The sequence below is a fragment of the Gambusia affinis genome, linkage group LG22, assembly GCF_019740435.1.
Source record: "Gambusia affinis linkage group LG22, SWU_Gaff_1.0, whole genome shotgun sequence".
In the NCBI taxonomy this organism is placed as follows: domain Eukaryota; kingdom Metazoa; phylum Chordata; class Actinopteri; order Cyprinodontiformes; family Poeciliidae; genus Gambusia; species Gambusia affinis.
The window spans coordinates 2,265,923-2,279,754 of NC_057889.1; the positions used below are offsets into that span (position 1 = coordinate 2,265,923).

Sequence of the window (13,832 nt, forward strand, 5' to 3'; positions counted from 1 at the left end):
CTGTATTTCTGATATTTCCACACCAAATGCAGCGTTTTAGACACAAGCAGACTGCTACTTTGCAGGCACTGTTGTGTTTATGAAGATCTTGAAGAAACAATGAAGCAGCTATCTCACATATTTGTGCTTTCCAGGGGATTAACCTTTGAATATCCCAGTATGGTGAGTGGGCATTAATCTCACAGGGCATTTCAAATTCAATCCTATCTGCTTTTTTAAATAGTTCCTGCCCTACTAAGACCCAAAATGGTCTTTTATTTTTATAAAAAGTTAGGCCTGCCCACTCTTGAAGGAGAATTATCCAAGAAATGTATTGCATAGCTAAATGCAGATTTAGAACTTTTTTCCTTCCATATGAACTGTGAGCAGTTTTAATGTGATTCAGGTAAGAATCTGCATTGAATTCTTTTCCAAACTGTCATATTTTATTATCTGCCTTTTAGAAAATATGCTGAACAAACATTTTACTGTTTTAGTTGCAAACTATAAATCTAAACATTTTACTGACAGTCATTGTGTTATTTCTAGCAGCTTGTAGCAGTAATCAGTCTCAGCCTTTAGCCTGAATGTTGTTCCAAAAATATTAAAACTTAAATAAAAAATTTTTTAAAAATAAATAAATCAGTTTGGAAATTATTGAAGAACTTCTCAGCAGCTTCCTGTTCTCTTTCAATCTGGGGATAATTTAAGAACAGAAGCAGTTTATGTTAACTGTTGGGTACAGTTTTTTATATTTTTATTGTTTTATGCTGCAGAGTTTAGGGAAACCTTTCATTTTTTTCTGCAGACCTGCTACATTTCCATGTTTGCCCCTGAACCACATTAACAGCGGTGCTGCAGGAGTCACCTTCCTGCTGGTGATGACCTCATTCCTGCAGTAGTTTGGGTCATGCGTTTTCTTTACATCCTAACAGCAGAACCATGGCGTGGAATTATTTTAGGCATTTTATTTTAATAATATGGACAGAAATTAGTTTGTTTCTACAATGACTTCTTTGATGGTTACCTTCACATAAGAAAAGTTAAAGATCTCAAAGATTTTTCTACAAAAAGAAAGAGAGGAAGATTAGCAGCTAGCTAACAACTGATGATGTCATCCAGATCATGTTATTGTGAAATATCTCTGCTGTCTGGAAACGGGGCTATTAGCATGTCATACTCATAACAGTCATATAGCAACAGCCTTCAGTCAGAAGCCTCTTCAGATTCACAGCAAGACTGACTGCTACTGGAGATCCTTCCAACCCACTGGATTACCGTCGACAGCAACACTAAAGGTACTTGGATGATATGAGTTACATTTCATTTCCCTTTTGATTAAAAAAAGAATTTCTGAATTTTACCGTCTTCAAAACATCAAGTGCTTTTTTTTTTTTTGTTACAGAATTACTGAAATAGATGATTGTTTTGGTCCTTACTTTTCAATATACCGGTACAAGTTAGGTTTGTATTGACAAACATATGGAAATAATTAGACACCAACACAAAAGCAACATCCTCTAATCCAGTTTAATTTCCTCATCAGAAAAACAAAAGTGGAACATGATCAAATTAAGAGGGGAAACAAAATAGGACAGAATTATGTTCTTGCTTTATACATTTAACTAAATATGCCACTCTATGCTAGGGTGTAAGTAACTCAAACTGATATAAGGTTAAATAATTTTCTTCTTTAAAAAGGTACATAAAGATAATCTTTTTTTTCCATTTCTCATCAACACTCAAAGAAAAAGAAACGCATGGAAATGAGAACCAGTCAGAACTTCTCCAGAACCCTCTCTCGTTGCTGCGTCGCCGTGGGAGACGGGAGAGGCGAAGGAGGGAAGAAATAATCCGGTTGTGCTGAGGGTTAGCATAGTAAAGTGGTGAAGGACAGGTTTTCAACCCGCAACGCTGCAGAAGCTCCAGTTCTGCTTTGCGCTTCTCAGTTAATCCTACAACAAAACGTACAGTCCAGCATTACCCATGATGCTCTGTGGGTAACGCTGCACCGTGCGGTTATTCCGAGCCTGTTTTTAACAGATTGCAACTTCAAACCTTTGCACACACACGGGTGCTGAATGCCCAAATTAAGAACGAAGAGGAAGAAGAAAACGTCTGCATTGCCACAAACGGCCACGTTAGAAGAGTCTCTGAAGAACAGATGAAAAAAAAAAACTGAACAATATGCACAGCACAAAGTCCGAACAGGCGGGCTGCAGAGGCCCAGTCAGAACCAACCACCAAACTCAACAATTCACCTCGTCTCTGCAGCCAAAACCACGTGAAGCATTATTAAAAAACAGAATCAGTTTAAATCTGAAACAGCTCAGCCAATCATAGCTGGTTGCTATGACAACACCAGAAGCTGAGGCAAACATCCCAGGTTTAAATTGATTTTTTTAAATCCTGGTTTTCTCTGATGAAAAGAAAGCTCAGAAGCAGAAAAGGTGGCTTATGCTAAAAAAAAAAATAATATAAACATGAAATAAGATGCTAATTATTACATTCCAAACAGCTTCCTGCAGTCCCAAACAGAACGAATAACTGCAGAATGATTTCAGTTCACTTCAGCACTAATGAACTTCAGACGCCGTTTTGGTGTCGAACACTTTCAGTGAAAACAAAATGAAGTCGCGTCGTCGTCTGTGTACCACTCAGCGGGAGAAGAGGATCTGCTACAGGGTTGATCTGTCGGACTCCGTCCTTTAGTGTTTGTTTCCTCATTAATATTAATATTTATGATTTAGTCCAGGTGATCCAAGGCAGGGACTGGCTGGGAAAAACAGAACGTATCACCGTCACAGAACCCAACGCCATGCGGGGGCGCTGTGACGCTGCGCGTGGACAGAAACGTCATGGAAGGAACAGAAGAAGAAATGAGGAAGAGGAAGGTGGGTTACAGGTTTTACACTCCAACCCCCTGATGGCGACCTGAGGAGCGGCCGCGGGGCGGAGCCTAACCCCCCCACCGCGGCCGAGTCATGGAGGACAGGAAGAAGAGATGAAAGCGGGCCGAGCGGCGGAACCGTTCGACCGGACTTCCTGTGATGGAGAGAGAAACGGAGAGAAGAGGAGGAAACCATGGCGACGAGTCTGACCGGGTCCGTCCTCTCCAGGAGGGGAGGGTGGGGTAAAGGCTGTGTGTGTGTGTGTGTGTGTGTGTGTGTGTGAACATGCTGAGCGGGGCCTGGAACAGAGCAAAAGCTCCAGCACCGAGCTTAGATCCACATTTATTGGGTCAGATGCAGGACGCCCTGCCCACCCGGCCCCTCCCCTCCCCACCCGGTCTTCCTCCTCTGTAAGTGCCTGGTCTGTGGAGCGGGTCGGCCAATCAGGAGCACTCCTCCCCGATGCGTTGGCATGAGCGGCCCACCTTGCGGTCCAGCTTCACCATCTTGAGCACGGCCTCCTCGCGGCCGCGGCCCAGATGGTCGAACAGGCAGTCGTGCTGCTCAGGTAGACGGTGCAGCATGCAGAACACGTAGCCTGGAGGAAAAACGGAGCGCAGTGAGGCGGGAACGTAGGAAACGCTCAGAACCTTCCATGTTTTGTCACACAGCTTCACAGTTCTGCATGTTTAGATTTTAACAAATGAAAAGATGAAAACTGTTCATTTTAATAATGCAGCATGATTGTTATGTCATCCACTATATTATTGTGACAATTCAGCATATTTTACACAATATTCAAAATGTACAAGAAAGTGCAAATATATACATTTAATTCCATTTTTAAATGACAATAAAAATTGTACAACCTTAAAGGAAATAACATTATTGGTAGCAAAGGATGAATCTGGAGCTAAAACATCAACATGTGAAAAGCTCAGCCTTTTAATAATATATTTTAGGCTGATCTGCTGACTCTTGTCAATTAAAGGATTAATATTTTTATACCAAAATAAGCTTACTAGGAGATTTTTTCCCCACAGAATTTCCACTAGGTGAAGCTAAAATTGAGGGGTTTTTATTGCATTTTAGGAAATAAAATGTTTATTTTCTTATTTTAAAAAGAAAGTAAATAATTTTTCCTTTGCATCTTCTAATGCATTTCTAATATTACTTAAAGAAAGGCTTAACTAGGTAAATGAAAAATCATCAGAATGTGCTTTTTTTAGTCAGATTACTTGATTAATCTTTAGAATAATTAAATGAATGGGTTGCTTGCTGCAGTGCTGTTTAACGTTCAGTGCTTTGTTTGTGTTGGAGTTCTGCAGGACTCACCACAGCGACATGAGCCCAGCTCCTGCTGAACCAGCTCTAGTTTGGTTTGGCAGCGGTAGCAGCGCCGGCGGTTCTTCTGTTTGGGCGTGCCGCGGCTCTCCTCGCCGTTCCCCTCCTTCTCTTCTGTGCGCGGCCGTTTCTCCGGCGTGGCCTCGCTCTCTGGGCCGGAGGCTGTGAACACAACCGGCGGGGTTACGTGTGTGTGGAGCTGGAAGTGGGGCAGCTCATGCAGGGCGGCGGGCGGGGAGGGGGCGGACGCCTACCTGATTCACGCGGGCGTTTTGTGGGTGTGCAGAGTGTGCCTTGGGCCGTTTCTGTGGACGTCACGCCTGCAGATGGACAATCACAGGATGAGAGATACACACAGAGAAATGACCTGCTTCCACTGCCAACAGCCTGTTGGAGGGAAAACCTTGGAAACAACAACATAATGATGAAAACACGAGGTTTAACCGTTATGAAGGCAGAAGATGCTACTGTCAGAGATCTGAGGATTCTGGTTGGACATGAAACAGGAAATGAAGATCAAATACTCTTCATCACATTACAGGTCTAGATCAATGTTCTAACCTGAGGCAGTACAACTTGTCCTAAACATGCATTAAAGGGCCGGTATCTACAATAGAGTGCCCTCTACTGTCTACTGAAGTGAGCTTCAGATTTATTCCAACCCCTACCTTACATTTGTCTTGTTGCCTAGCAACCGTGACAGGATTAAGCAAGATGGTAAAAATCTAGCTCGAAATATTGAGGATCTTTATTTAATCTTTTCTAATGAATCAAACTTAAAAGTTTTAAAAAATGATTAGCAACATGTCCATGTAAAACAACACAACAGATTCATGCTTTTAATTTGTGTAGTGCTAAATTAGTAAAAGTAAATGTTTATTTCTATAGCATCTTTCAGACATATGGATCACAAAATGTTTCACAAAGGCAAAATGCATGCATGAATGAATGAATGAATAGATCTGATGAAGTGATGATCTGACTATCTCTATGTTCTCACAGCAGGCAAATGCAACTCAAATTCATTTCTTTTGTCCATATGAGACTTTTCCATGGCCGTCTGAACGGATCAATTGTGATCTTTTTATCCCACTGAGAAATCCGATTTGAGCCACTTCTATATGTGGTATTAAATCAAATATGCAGCTGATTATTTGTAAAAAATATTACATTTCAGCAAAAAATCTGAGTAGAGCATCCAGATTAGCTGTATGAACATAACCTATGACTTCTTCCTGTGATTTCTACAGTCAGCCTTTCATAGCTTAGTCCAGTCAAAGTTTTACATTCTAGAGCAGTCAGGCTCTGTAGTTCTGCACTGTTCCACTGGACACAAAACACAAACATCATCAGGTCCAGTCTTCCTTCATCATCAAAGTCTCTCACCAAGCCATCAGCTTCATATTAGACACTTACATTTCATTCAATTCTGCACTTATTTTTGTAACTTGTACGTTATGCAGTTTTAGGACTTGATGCCTTAAAAACTGCTTGTTAAAACAGTGAACAGGGTAACCATGACGATGTTTACCTTCTGTCCGGCTGGAGAACATGGCCGCTGACTCTGCAGCTGACGGCGGCTCCGAGCCGGGCGGCAGCGACAACGATAGGGACTGGCTACTGCTGCTGCTGCTGTCGCTGCTGAACACGGATGATTGGCTACTCCCGGGACTTTGGATGGGCTTAGAGGCGAGGTCGTCCTCTGGCTGCTTCTTCTGGACATCTGGACGCAGAGACGGAAGGGAAAAGCATCACCACACTGCAATCTCAACTGTTAATGAGCCGCATTTATCCTGCCACGAAAAATTATTTATGCAGTAATTAAAACATTAAAAAATAAAAATAAAAAGTGTAATAAGAAATTTTCACAACCGTTCATGCAGCTTGCATGCCTTTACTTCTCCCTGCTGGGGAGAAAGGATTAGATCTTCAGATCATTTGCTCTCAAGTCTAAGGCGACTTTCCTCATGCTGACCTTTGACCCAGTAGACTTGAACCTTATTGAATCAGCAGCATCTGAAGATCTCGCGTTAGATTCTTAAATATAATCTTAAAACACCAAAAGAACATTCCTGATATTTGAATAATTTATTAACTGACTGATATGCAGCAGAAAAAACAATCATGTTTGGAAATTTCAGTTCACATATTTGCCACTAAATATTTATTTAGTTCACTTTTTAATTTACCAGCTTCATGTCTTTTAGGATAGTTGGTATGAACATTGATCTCTTGGTAAATGAAACCAATTAACTAACAGAGAAAGTGATCAGATTTAGTTGATCTTCAGTTTCATTGGAAAGTTGAAAACTCAAAAACCTGATATTTTACCGATCAGTGAATGTCTCGTATTTAAAATCACCTAGGTGATGGGAACAACTTTCTTAAGTGCAGATTTCAATTCATGAAACACTACTTATGTTTTTTTGCCCTTTCAAATCAAACTTTATTTATGTATTACAACATGATAATGCTTTATTAACCAATTATTATTAATCATTGATGATGTCACGTTCAACACTATAGACATTTCAAAATGAATGAATAAAATGAGTGAAAGGATATGCACGCAAATGTGCTTTTCTGCTACACGATGAGAACTATCTTGACAGAATTTTCCTATAAACATTTTCTAAAAACAACAAATGTTGTGAAAAGCAGCAATTTCAACAACTGGCCCAAAGGGGGGATACCAGCCCAGTCTGGCAACACTGGAGGAACAATGGAAGAAACCATTTAAAGGAAACATGTCAGGACATGTCTGCAGTTCATAGAGGCTTCAATAGAGAGTTTAATAGATAACAGGAAGGCTGTTTGCAGTAAAGATTAATTCTTTTAAGGTTTAAAATTTTGTTCTGAAAATCTTTCATTTCAGAAAGTTGGGGATGAGTCAAGATAAAGGAATATCCATAAATACTGTTGTTTTAATAATGCTACCCATGCTAACAGTGACGGTGTTGCTGGTTTAAGAAGCTAATGAATGTTTAAAATGTCAACTTCATAATTCTGTTTTCATCGTATGTCAGCAATTCAAACATGACAACTCATTGACACTGATCAGTGCATCTCTACACTTCAGTTTAGATTTCCAGGTGGAAAAAAGTTGTTTTTCTTATTTCCAAGTAACTTCCCGCCTAGTAGAAAAACCCTTTGGTCACCTTGGAAACCAGCGCTTGGCCTCAGACTCTCCTGAAGCCTGCAGGTATTGTTTGCAGCCTGGTTACTGAAGCTCAGAGTGGCTGCTGATCTGCAACAACCCACTTCTGCTCGGCTCCACACTGGTGTGTATTGGGTCTATTCTGAGCAGCGGCGCTGTCTCTGGTGGGAGCCTCAGAGTCGGGCCCTTAGGTCCTCTGTCTGCAGTACCCACTGGTTGCCATGGACACAGACAGGGCTGCAGTGCATCCTCCATCCATCCACCACAGCCAGACTAGAGAAAACTTCATGCATTTCTTAGCATGTTTAAACTTTAACTGGGGCTTTTCTCTGTCCGGGAAATGAAAGAAAATCTAAAAACAACTTTATAACCGGAGAAACCCAGAAACTACGGGAGGAGTCTGGTACTTTTCAAACCAGTTTTAAAATAACCTACATGAGTCACATTTCATTATCAAGGAACTATTTTCAGCTTTTCTTCAATCAACTGATCTATGACTCAACATCTCCCTTCAGCTGTATTGGCTTTGGGTTGGGATGACAGAGAAACACCTTGAAAACAGGAATCTGTCGTTTAATCAGCTCTGCTGCAGCCGTCACAGGGGACCTGAACGCACCGCCGCAAACCAACGATGCAACGCACCCAACATGCACTCACCTGCCGCATTCAGGGATTTGAATCTCTGCAGTAAATTGTGGCGACTGTAGTTAAGCAACAAGTGTTCGTGCTAACCACTGGAGAAAAACTAGACCCCAAACAGAAACGTGTAAAAGGAGGAACTAACTAGTTTTATTTTAGATATTAAATTATTCTGCATATTTAAACTAAACTTAAATATGCAGTTGAGAAGGTTTTAAAGCAAATATTAGTACTCAGCAGAAATGTCTTAATGTAATCAGGTCCAATGCATGCAAAAAAGCAGGAGAAAGCTTGAGAGGACAGGATCTTTTACATGGAAGTTATTTTTATCGCAACGGTTTTTACTGATTTCAGTTTGTACAGAAAGATTAAACATAACGAAGGTTTGAGGAAGAGAAACCAACATTTTCTGTGCAGCTTGGGGATGGCTGTAACATCGACTGATTCATTCAGGAACTGCTTCATATCAGTAAAACATCATTAAGCCCCCACCCAGATGGAAATGTTTACAAGCGGCCAAAAAACACTGCTTTTACTCCTCCACACCTGTAGGTGGTGCTAAACCTGGAGTATGGTGTATGTGTTTACAGCTTCTACACAATGTTAGCGGTAAACAGAAAAAAAGGCAAACATCACAGAATGAGAGGAGGCTTTAGTGTGGAGAGATGACCAAGTTGAGCGTCACGTTGGAGTTTAAAACTAATAAAAAAACAAGACGAACATTACCGTCTCTCTGCAACCTTTGGTGTTACAAGTTAGAGAAGGGGTGACCAAACTTTTAGACAAAATCTTCAATTCAAAAGTAGTCTTACCAGAAAAGTATTAGTTTTAAAAACAATTTTTTTAATCTTTTTTTTTTAGTTGTCAACATCAAACTAAGCATGAACTATTTTAATTAAACAAATAAAGAAATCAATCATCATTTTGTAGAAATGTGATCATAGATCCAAAACTTCAAATGTTTTTTGCACAATTTTCTTGTTAAAAGAAAGGAAACCAGTTTGCTTGTTATTCTGGGCTCAACTGAAGAAAATTGAGAAATTATTTTATCAGTTCTCAGCAATAGTAAAACAGGCTTTAGGCCAGTCTTCATTTGGAAGATCTTGCTGTATTTAGCCAAGTTCAGATACTGAAATTAAAAGCAAATGTGTTTCTTTAAAGTAATAATCAATGCGCAGATTTGGCCCTATTTAGTATGAAACTGGAAATGAAGGCATAGAGCTTGGAAAATATGATCACTTTGTGTTAGCTAACATTTTGTAAGTAGATTCTAAAACTCAGTTTTGTTCCAATTTCTTTAAACATATTCTTGAGTCGTGGTCGAAGGGGCCACACAAGATCGGTGTAAGGCAGCGGTCTCAAACTCCAGTCCTCCAGTCGCTGTCCTGCAGTTTTTAGATGAGCCACAAGTATAAAACACTGGAATGAAACGGCTTCATTACTTCCTCCTTGTGTAGATCAGTTGTCCAGAGCCTTGCTAATGTCCTAATTTTTCTATTCAGGTGTGGCACAGCAGAGGCACATCTAAAGGTTGCAGGACTGCGGCCCTTGAGGACTGGAGTTTGAAATCCCTGGTTTAGGGCCTACAAATGGCCCCCGAGCCTCACTTTCAACACCCTGGGGTAACTAAACTTTGTTGTCTAAATATATTAAAAGTTCTCATGTGGTGAGGCCTAAGAAAGCCTGCATAACAATTCAACCTTACTAAAAGGAAGGAGAAAAATCAAAGATACTAATTAAGTCAAATTCATTATTTTTTATGAGAAATGGTTTTTCCAGCCTACAAACTGAATTTCTTAGATCTGCTTTACAATTTCCTGGCACCTGCTGTTCTCTACCATTACTGTACTGACACCAAGTAATAAAATGCAAGAACAATCTGGAACAAATAAAGCTGTTAGAAAGACTCACCAGCAAAACATTTAGAGCATAAGTTCATGGTTTTACTGGACCTGTAAGAACAGATAAAACAGTAACAGTTATTAAACAGCTCAGACATCCAGAGTCTGTTTCAGAAAGTGGAAAAGCTAAATTAAAACACAAAGTTATGTTTTTTAAAATATGTTCATTCACAGCAGAATAATAAATGGGACTAAAAAAAAAAACAAACTACCTTCCTCTTTCATAAATAACAGCCAGTAAGATTAAGCCCATTTTCAACATCTCAGATGACAGTTATCTCACATCCTGAGTGAAATATAACAGCTTTCATAACCTCTATAGCCAGGAAGCTTGATTTACTTTAACATTATTTTGGAAACTGCTCCTTCAAGTCCCAGTCGAGCAAAGACAAACAGAAACAGAAAACTGCTGTTACACCAGATATCCATATGTCTGGATTCAACTAATTATGTCACAGTTATTGTTGCTTCATTTCAATACACTGGATGACTGCTTTAATGAAGACAATGCACGAAAACAGATGTAAATGTCCACCTTTTGAATCTGCGTTCTATGTGTTTTCAGTGATTCTGATGTCCCGACTGAACTATGAATCAGCATTAAAAGCTGTGATGTTAAGATGATGGCTGTTCTAGAAGAACATCTGCTCTGCTCTGGGTTTCCTCCCATGTTGAACCTTCATCTGCTTCTGTCCCGTTCTGGACCCCTCGTTAGTCTCCATGACAACACTGAGGCATTTCTGTCACCTGTCACTCTTGTCAATGGGTCACAAACTAAAACTTCATGGGATTTTCCCCTCATTTTTCTTCCTACAGAGGTTATGGCACTAATGCTGCAGGACTAGTAGGAATACATTTCTGCTCTTCAACAGGGTGATGATTGTTTTATTTCAATATTTGTTTCATCAAGATTAAAATCTGATCCAAACTTGGCCTGAGAAAGTTCAGACTGGAATGAAAACTATTTAAAACACCGAGTCGTCGTCTTCACACCTTGGAGTTCCTATTGTGAGACAACATAATTAAAGTTCTTACCCATAAATATATTTTATTTTTTTGTTGAAATTAAACCAAAGTTCACACAAAAACATTTTGTTTCAATAGAAATACTGGAATCAGAAGCTTAGACTTAAAACAAAAAGTGAAATTTTGAATGAGGATTTGTGAATTCTTATACTTTACCGACGTAAGATTTTTTTAAATCAATTTTTCATCTAGAACTAGTTATAAGAAAAAAATGCAAAATAAATAAATAAATAAATCCCAGCTACACTTTCGATTTAAGTTTCAAAACCAGATCAATAGGACTGACTCATAACACTGGTTACAATGATACACAGATTATCTTTACTTAGATTCAACAATAGTAAAATACACATATCTGGCACTCGTTCAAACTGTCCAAAAGATGATAGTAAGTAACAATATTCAAAAACACTTTTTAAATATCAAGATAAAAGGTCATAAATTGAAAATGAAACTTACACTAGCATATATGGATTTCTAATGCCTTAAATGCTAAATTAAAGCAAAGACTGAGAATGACTTGGTTAAAAAAATTATCTCAAAATGTGAATTTTATGAGCTACAACAGAAAGAAGGGCCTAAGAGAGAGAATTGGTCCATTAAGAAGCTGAAAGCTCAACAGGATCTAAAATTAAACTGTTGTTTTTTTGGGTTTTTTTAGAGGGACGACGTTAAAGGTTAACATCCATTCCTGTAAGGAAGGTTCTGTTCAGAGCTGAATGCAGCCAGAAGGTTAGGTGGGTCAGGCCGGCCTGCGGCTTCAGGCAGGTGTTATTCTGAGTGGAGGCAGCCAGAGTCATTAACAGTCAACGGTACCATCTGGGTCACCCGACACTGACAGGTGGGCTCAGGTTTGCCAACTACACCCAGAATACTGGGCAAATGGGTGAGAGGTGGCTGCTTCCCAAATGACAAGTCATATGACAGAAAACATGGGAGTATCTTCCTGTCTGAAGGTGGCCTCCATTAATCAGGGATAAAACGGTGTGTGTCTAGTAATGAAACGGAGATAAGCTGAGAACACTCCGTTTCTATGCAGTGAGTAGCATAATGGTGGAGAGAAACAAACTGACAGTTGTTTGTGTCGTTGCTGAATAGATTAAAGATCATATGAAGTCATTTCTCCTATGGGGCAACACAGCAGACATAAGTGAATCACATCCGGTATGCAACACACATCCACTAGTTTGACAAAACCGACTGTAAAAACGGTTGAATATACTTAAAGGCTTTTTTGAATGAAGTAATTGTTTATAATATATGCAAACACCTGTTAGTAGTTTTTATTTATATTTCTTTTCAAGGATTAAGGACAAAATGGCACGTTTAAAAGAAACCTGCTGGCAATAAATCATTTTCTCTCTCGGGTACGTCATCTCCTGGCTTCGCGAACGGATTTAAAACACCATCTTTTTAAAGCGAAAAACAAAACCCACCACCGGAATTACATTTATCTATCATGTATCCATACATGTAATGAAATTTTGTTGTTTTAAAAGCGATAACGTGTATTTATTAGCCAACTTCCCAACCCCCCACCCTCGGCCTGTTCGATAGAACAACAACAATGGGTTTGAACCCGCTGAGAACATTTCATCCGGATTTACTTTTCGGTTATAGATAGAGGGTTTAATCTAGTTTATACCGGCTCAAACACTTACCCCCAAAATCCGCAGGGACACCGGGGAGGTAGAGAGGAAGCTTTGCTCCGTTCACTTGTGTCTCCCATGACTTCCAACAACCCCCCAAAAAGCCCCAGTATGGAAACGCAAGGCCGGGGATGAGTCCGGGGCCTAGTCCTTGAACGAGGAAAACGGTCCAACAACCAAAAGAAACAAAACAAAACAAAGGCAGAGTGTTTGTTTCCGTTAAAGTCCACAATTCGAGGAGGAAGGGCGGTGAAGGTGGTCCGTTTCGGCCGTTGGGAAGAACAAACGGCTCGGTTTGAAGTGGAATAATTGAACGGTGCTCAAAGCAATCAGCTGGACATAAGGACGTTTCGATCGGCGAGCGGAATGAGAAATGGGGGGAGTCTCGGTGCTTTACACCGCGCCGAAAAACGGGAAATGACCACCAGCCGTCCGGAGAAACAGATAAAACACAATTATGGCGACGTTAAATTGGTGGGAGGGTGAGATAAAAGAAAGAAAAAATAAATAGACCAAGGCCTTCCCCTCACAGCGGATCAGGACCACCCCCATTCACACGTCGCCGGTACGTTGCGTTAGGCCGGAAACGCGTCCATCAAACCAGAAATGTCAATATTGACCGACGAGACAAAAGCAGAATAAAGCTAGAAACTAAAAATTACACGATAAAACCGAAGTAGGAAATAAATGAAAATATTAAACTTTTTTGTGCAGCTGACGTTAAAATAAGGCTAGACTGTGAATAGGGCGGCCTAGTGGTGATTATTGGCTTTGCTGTAATCTGTTTACCTGAGGAAAACTCAGACAGAAAGTTTTAATCAACTAAATCAAAGAAATTTAACATTGATATTTTAAAAATAAGCGTATGATGTATTGTGCGTGGTTAAATGGGTTAAACTATAAAAGAAAAAGTTTTAAAAAGGTTTTTAAAATCCATTTTAAAATTTCTGCAAAAACCAATGAGAAAGATGCAAGTTGCCAAAGATAGAAAGAAATAGTAGATAATACATTTACTTACTGCTATTTGTAAATGTGTTACTAACTTCACTTTGCATAAGTAGGATTTCAGGATTGCTGCTATATCCAAAACTCACCCATTTTATCAACCAACACCTTCAACCAACACTTGCAACACAGGACCCATAGAAGTAGGGGATGGGCAGACATCTGGAGATTTCACAATGGATTCACGTTGGTTGTCTTGATGCAGGATTCCTCTGGGTAAAACGTGGGACCCATGTGGGTC

The 13,832-nt window shown here is 39.8% G+C and overlaps 1 protein-coding gene across 2 annotated transcripts; it reads right to left on the bottom strand.

Annotated features, from left to right (window-relative positions):
- Positions 1 to 1,490: 1,490 nt before the first annotated feature.
- LOC122825031 (AN1-type zinc finger protein 3-like) lies at positions 1,491 to 13,158 on the bottom strand. 2 transcript variants are annotated; one of them, XM_044106082.1, is made up of 7 exons: positions 12,599 to 12,661; positions 9,922 to 9,962; positions 6,087 to 6,121; positions 5,746 to 5,937; positions 4,469 to 4,534; positions 4,206 to 4,376; positions 1,491 to 3,468 (listed from the first exon to the last, which is right to left on the bottom strand). In XM_044106082.1, the coding sequence occupies exons 3-7, from the start codon at positions 6,091 to 6,093 to the stop codon at positions 3,314 to 3,316; spliced, it is 591 nt and encodes a 196-aa protein (XP_043962017.1). In that variant the 5' UTR covers positions 6,094 to 6,121; positions 9,922 to 9,962; positions 12,599 to 12,661; the 3' UTR covers positions 1,491 to 3,313. The 2 variants fall into 2 exon arrangements, with proteins under 2 accessions (XP_043962017.1, XP_043962016.1); XM_044106081.1 differs by lacking the exon at positions 6,087 to 6,121 and having other exon boundaries at positions 12,599 to 13,158.
- Positions 13,159 to 13,832: the final 674 nt, after the last annotated feature.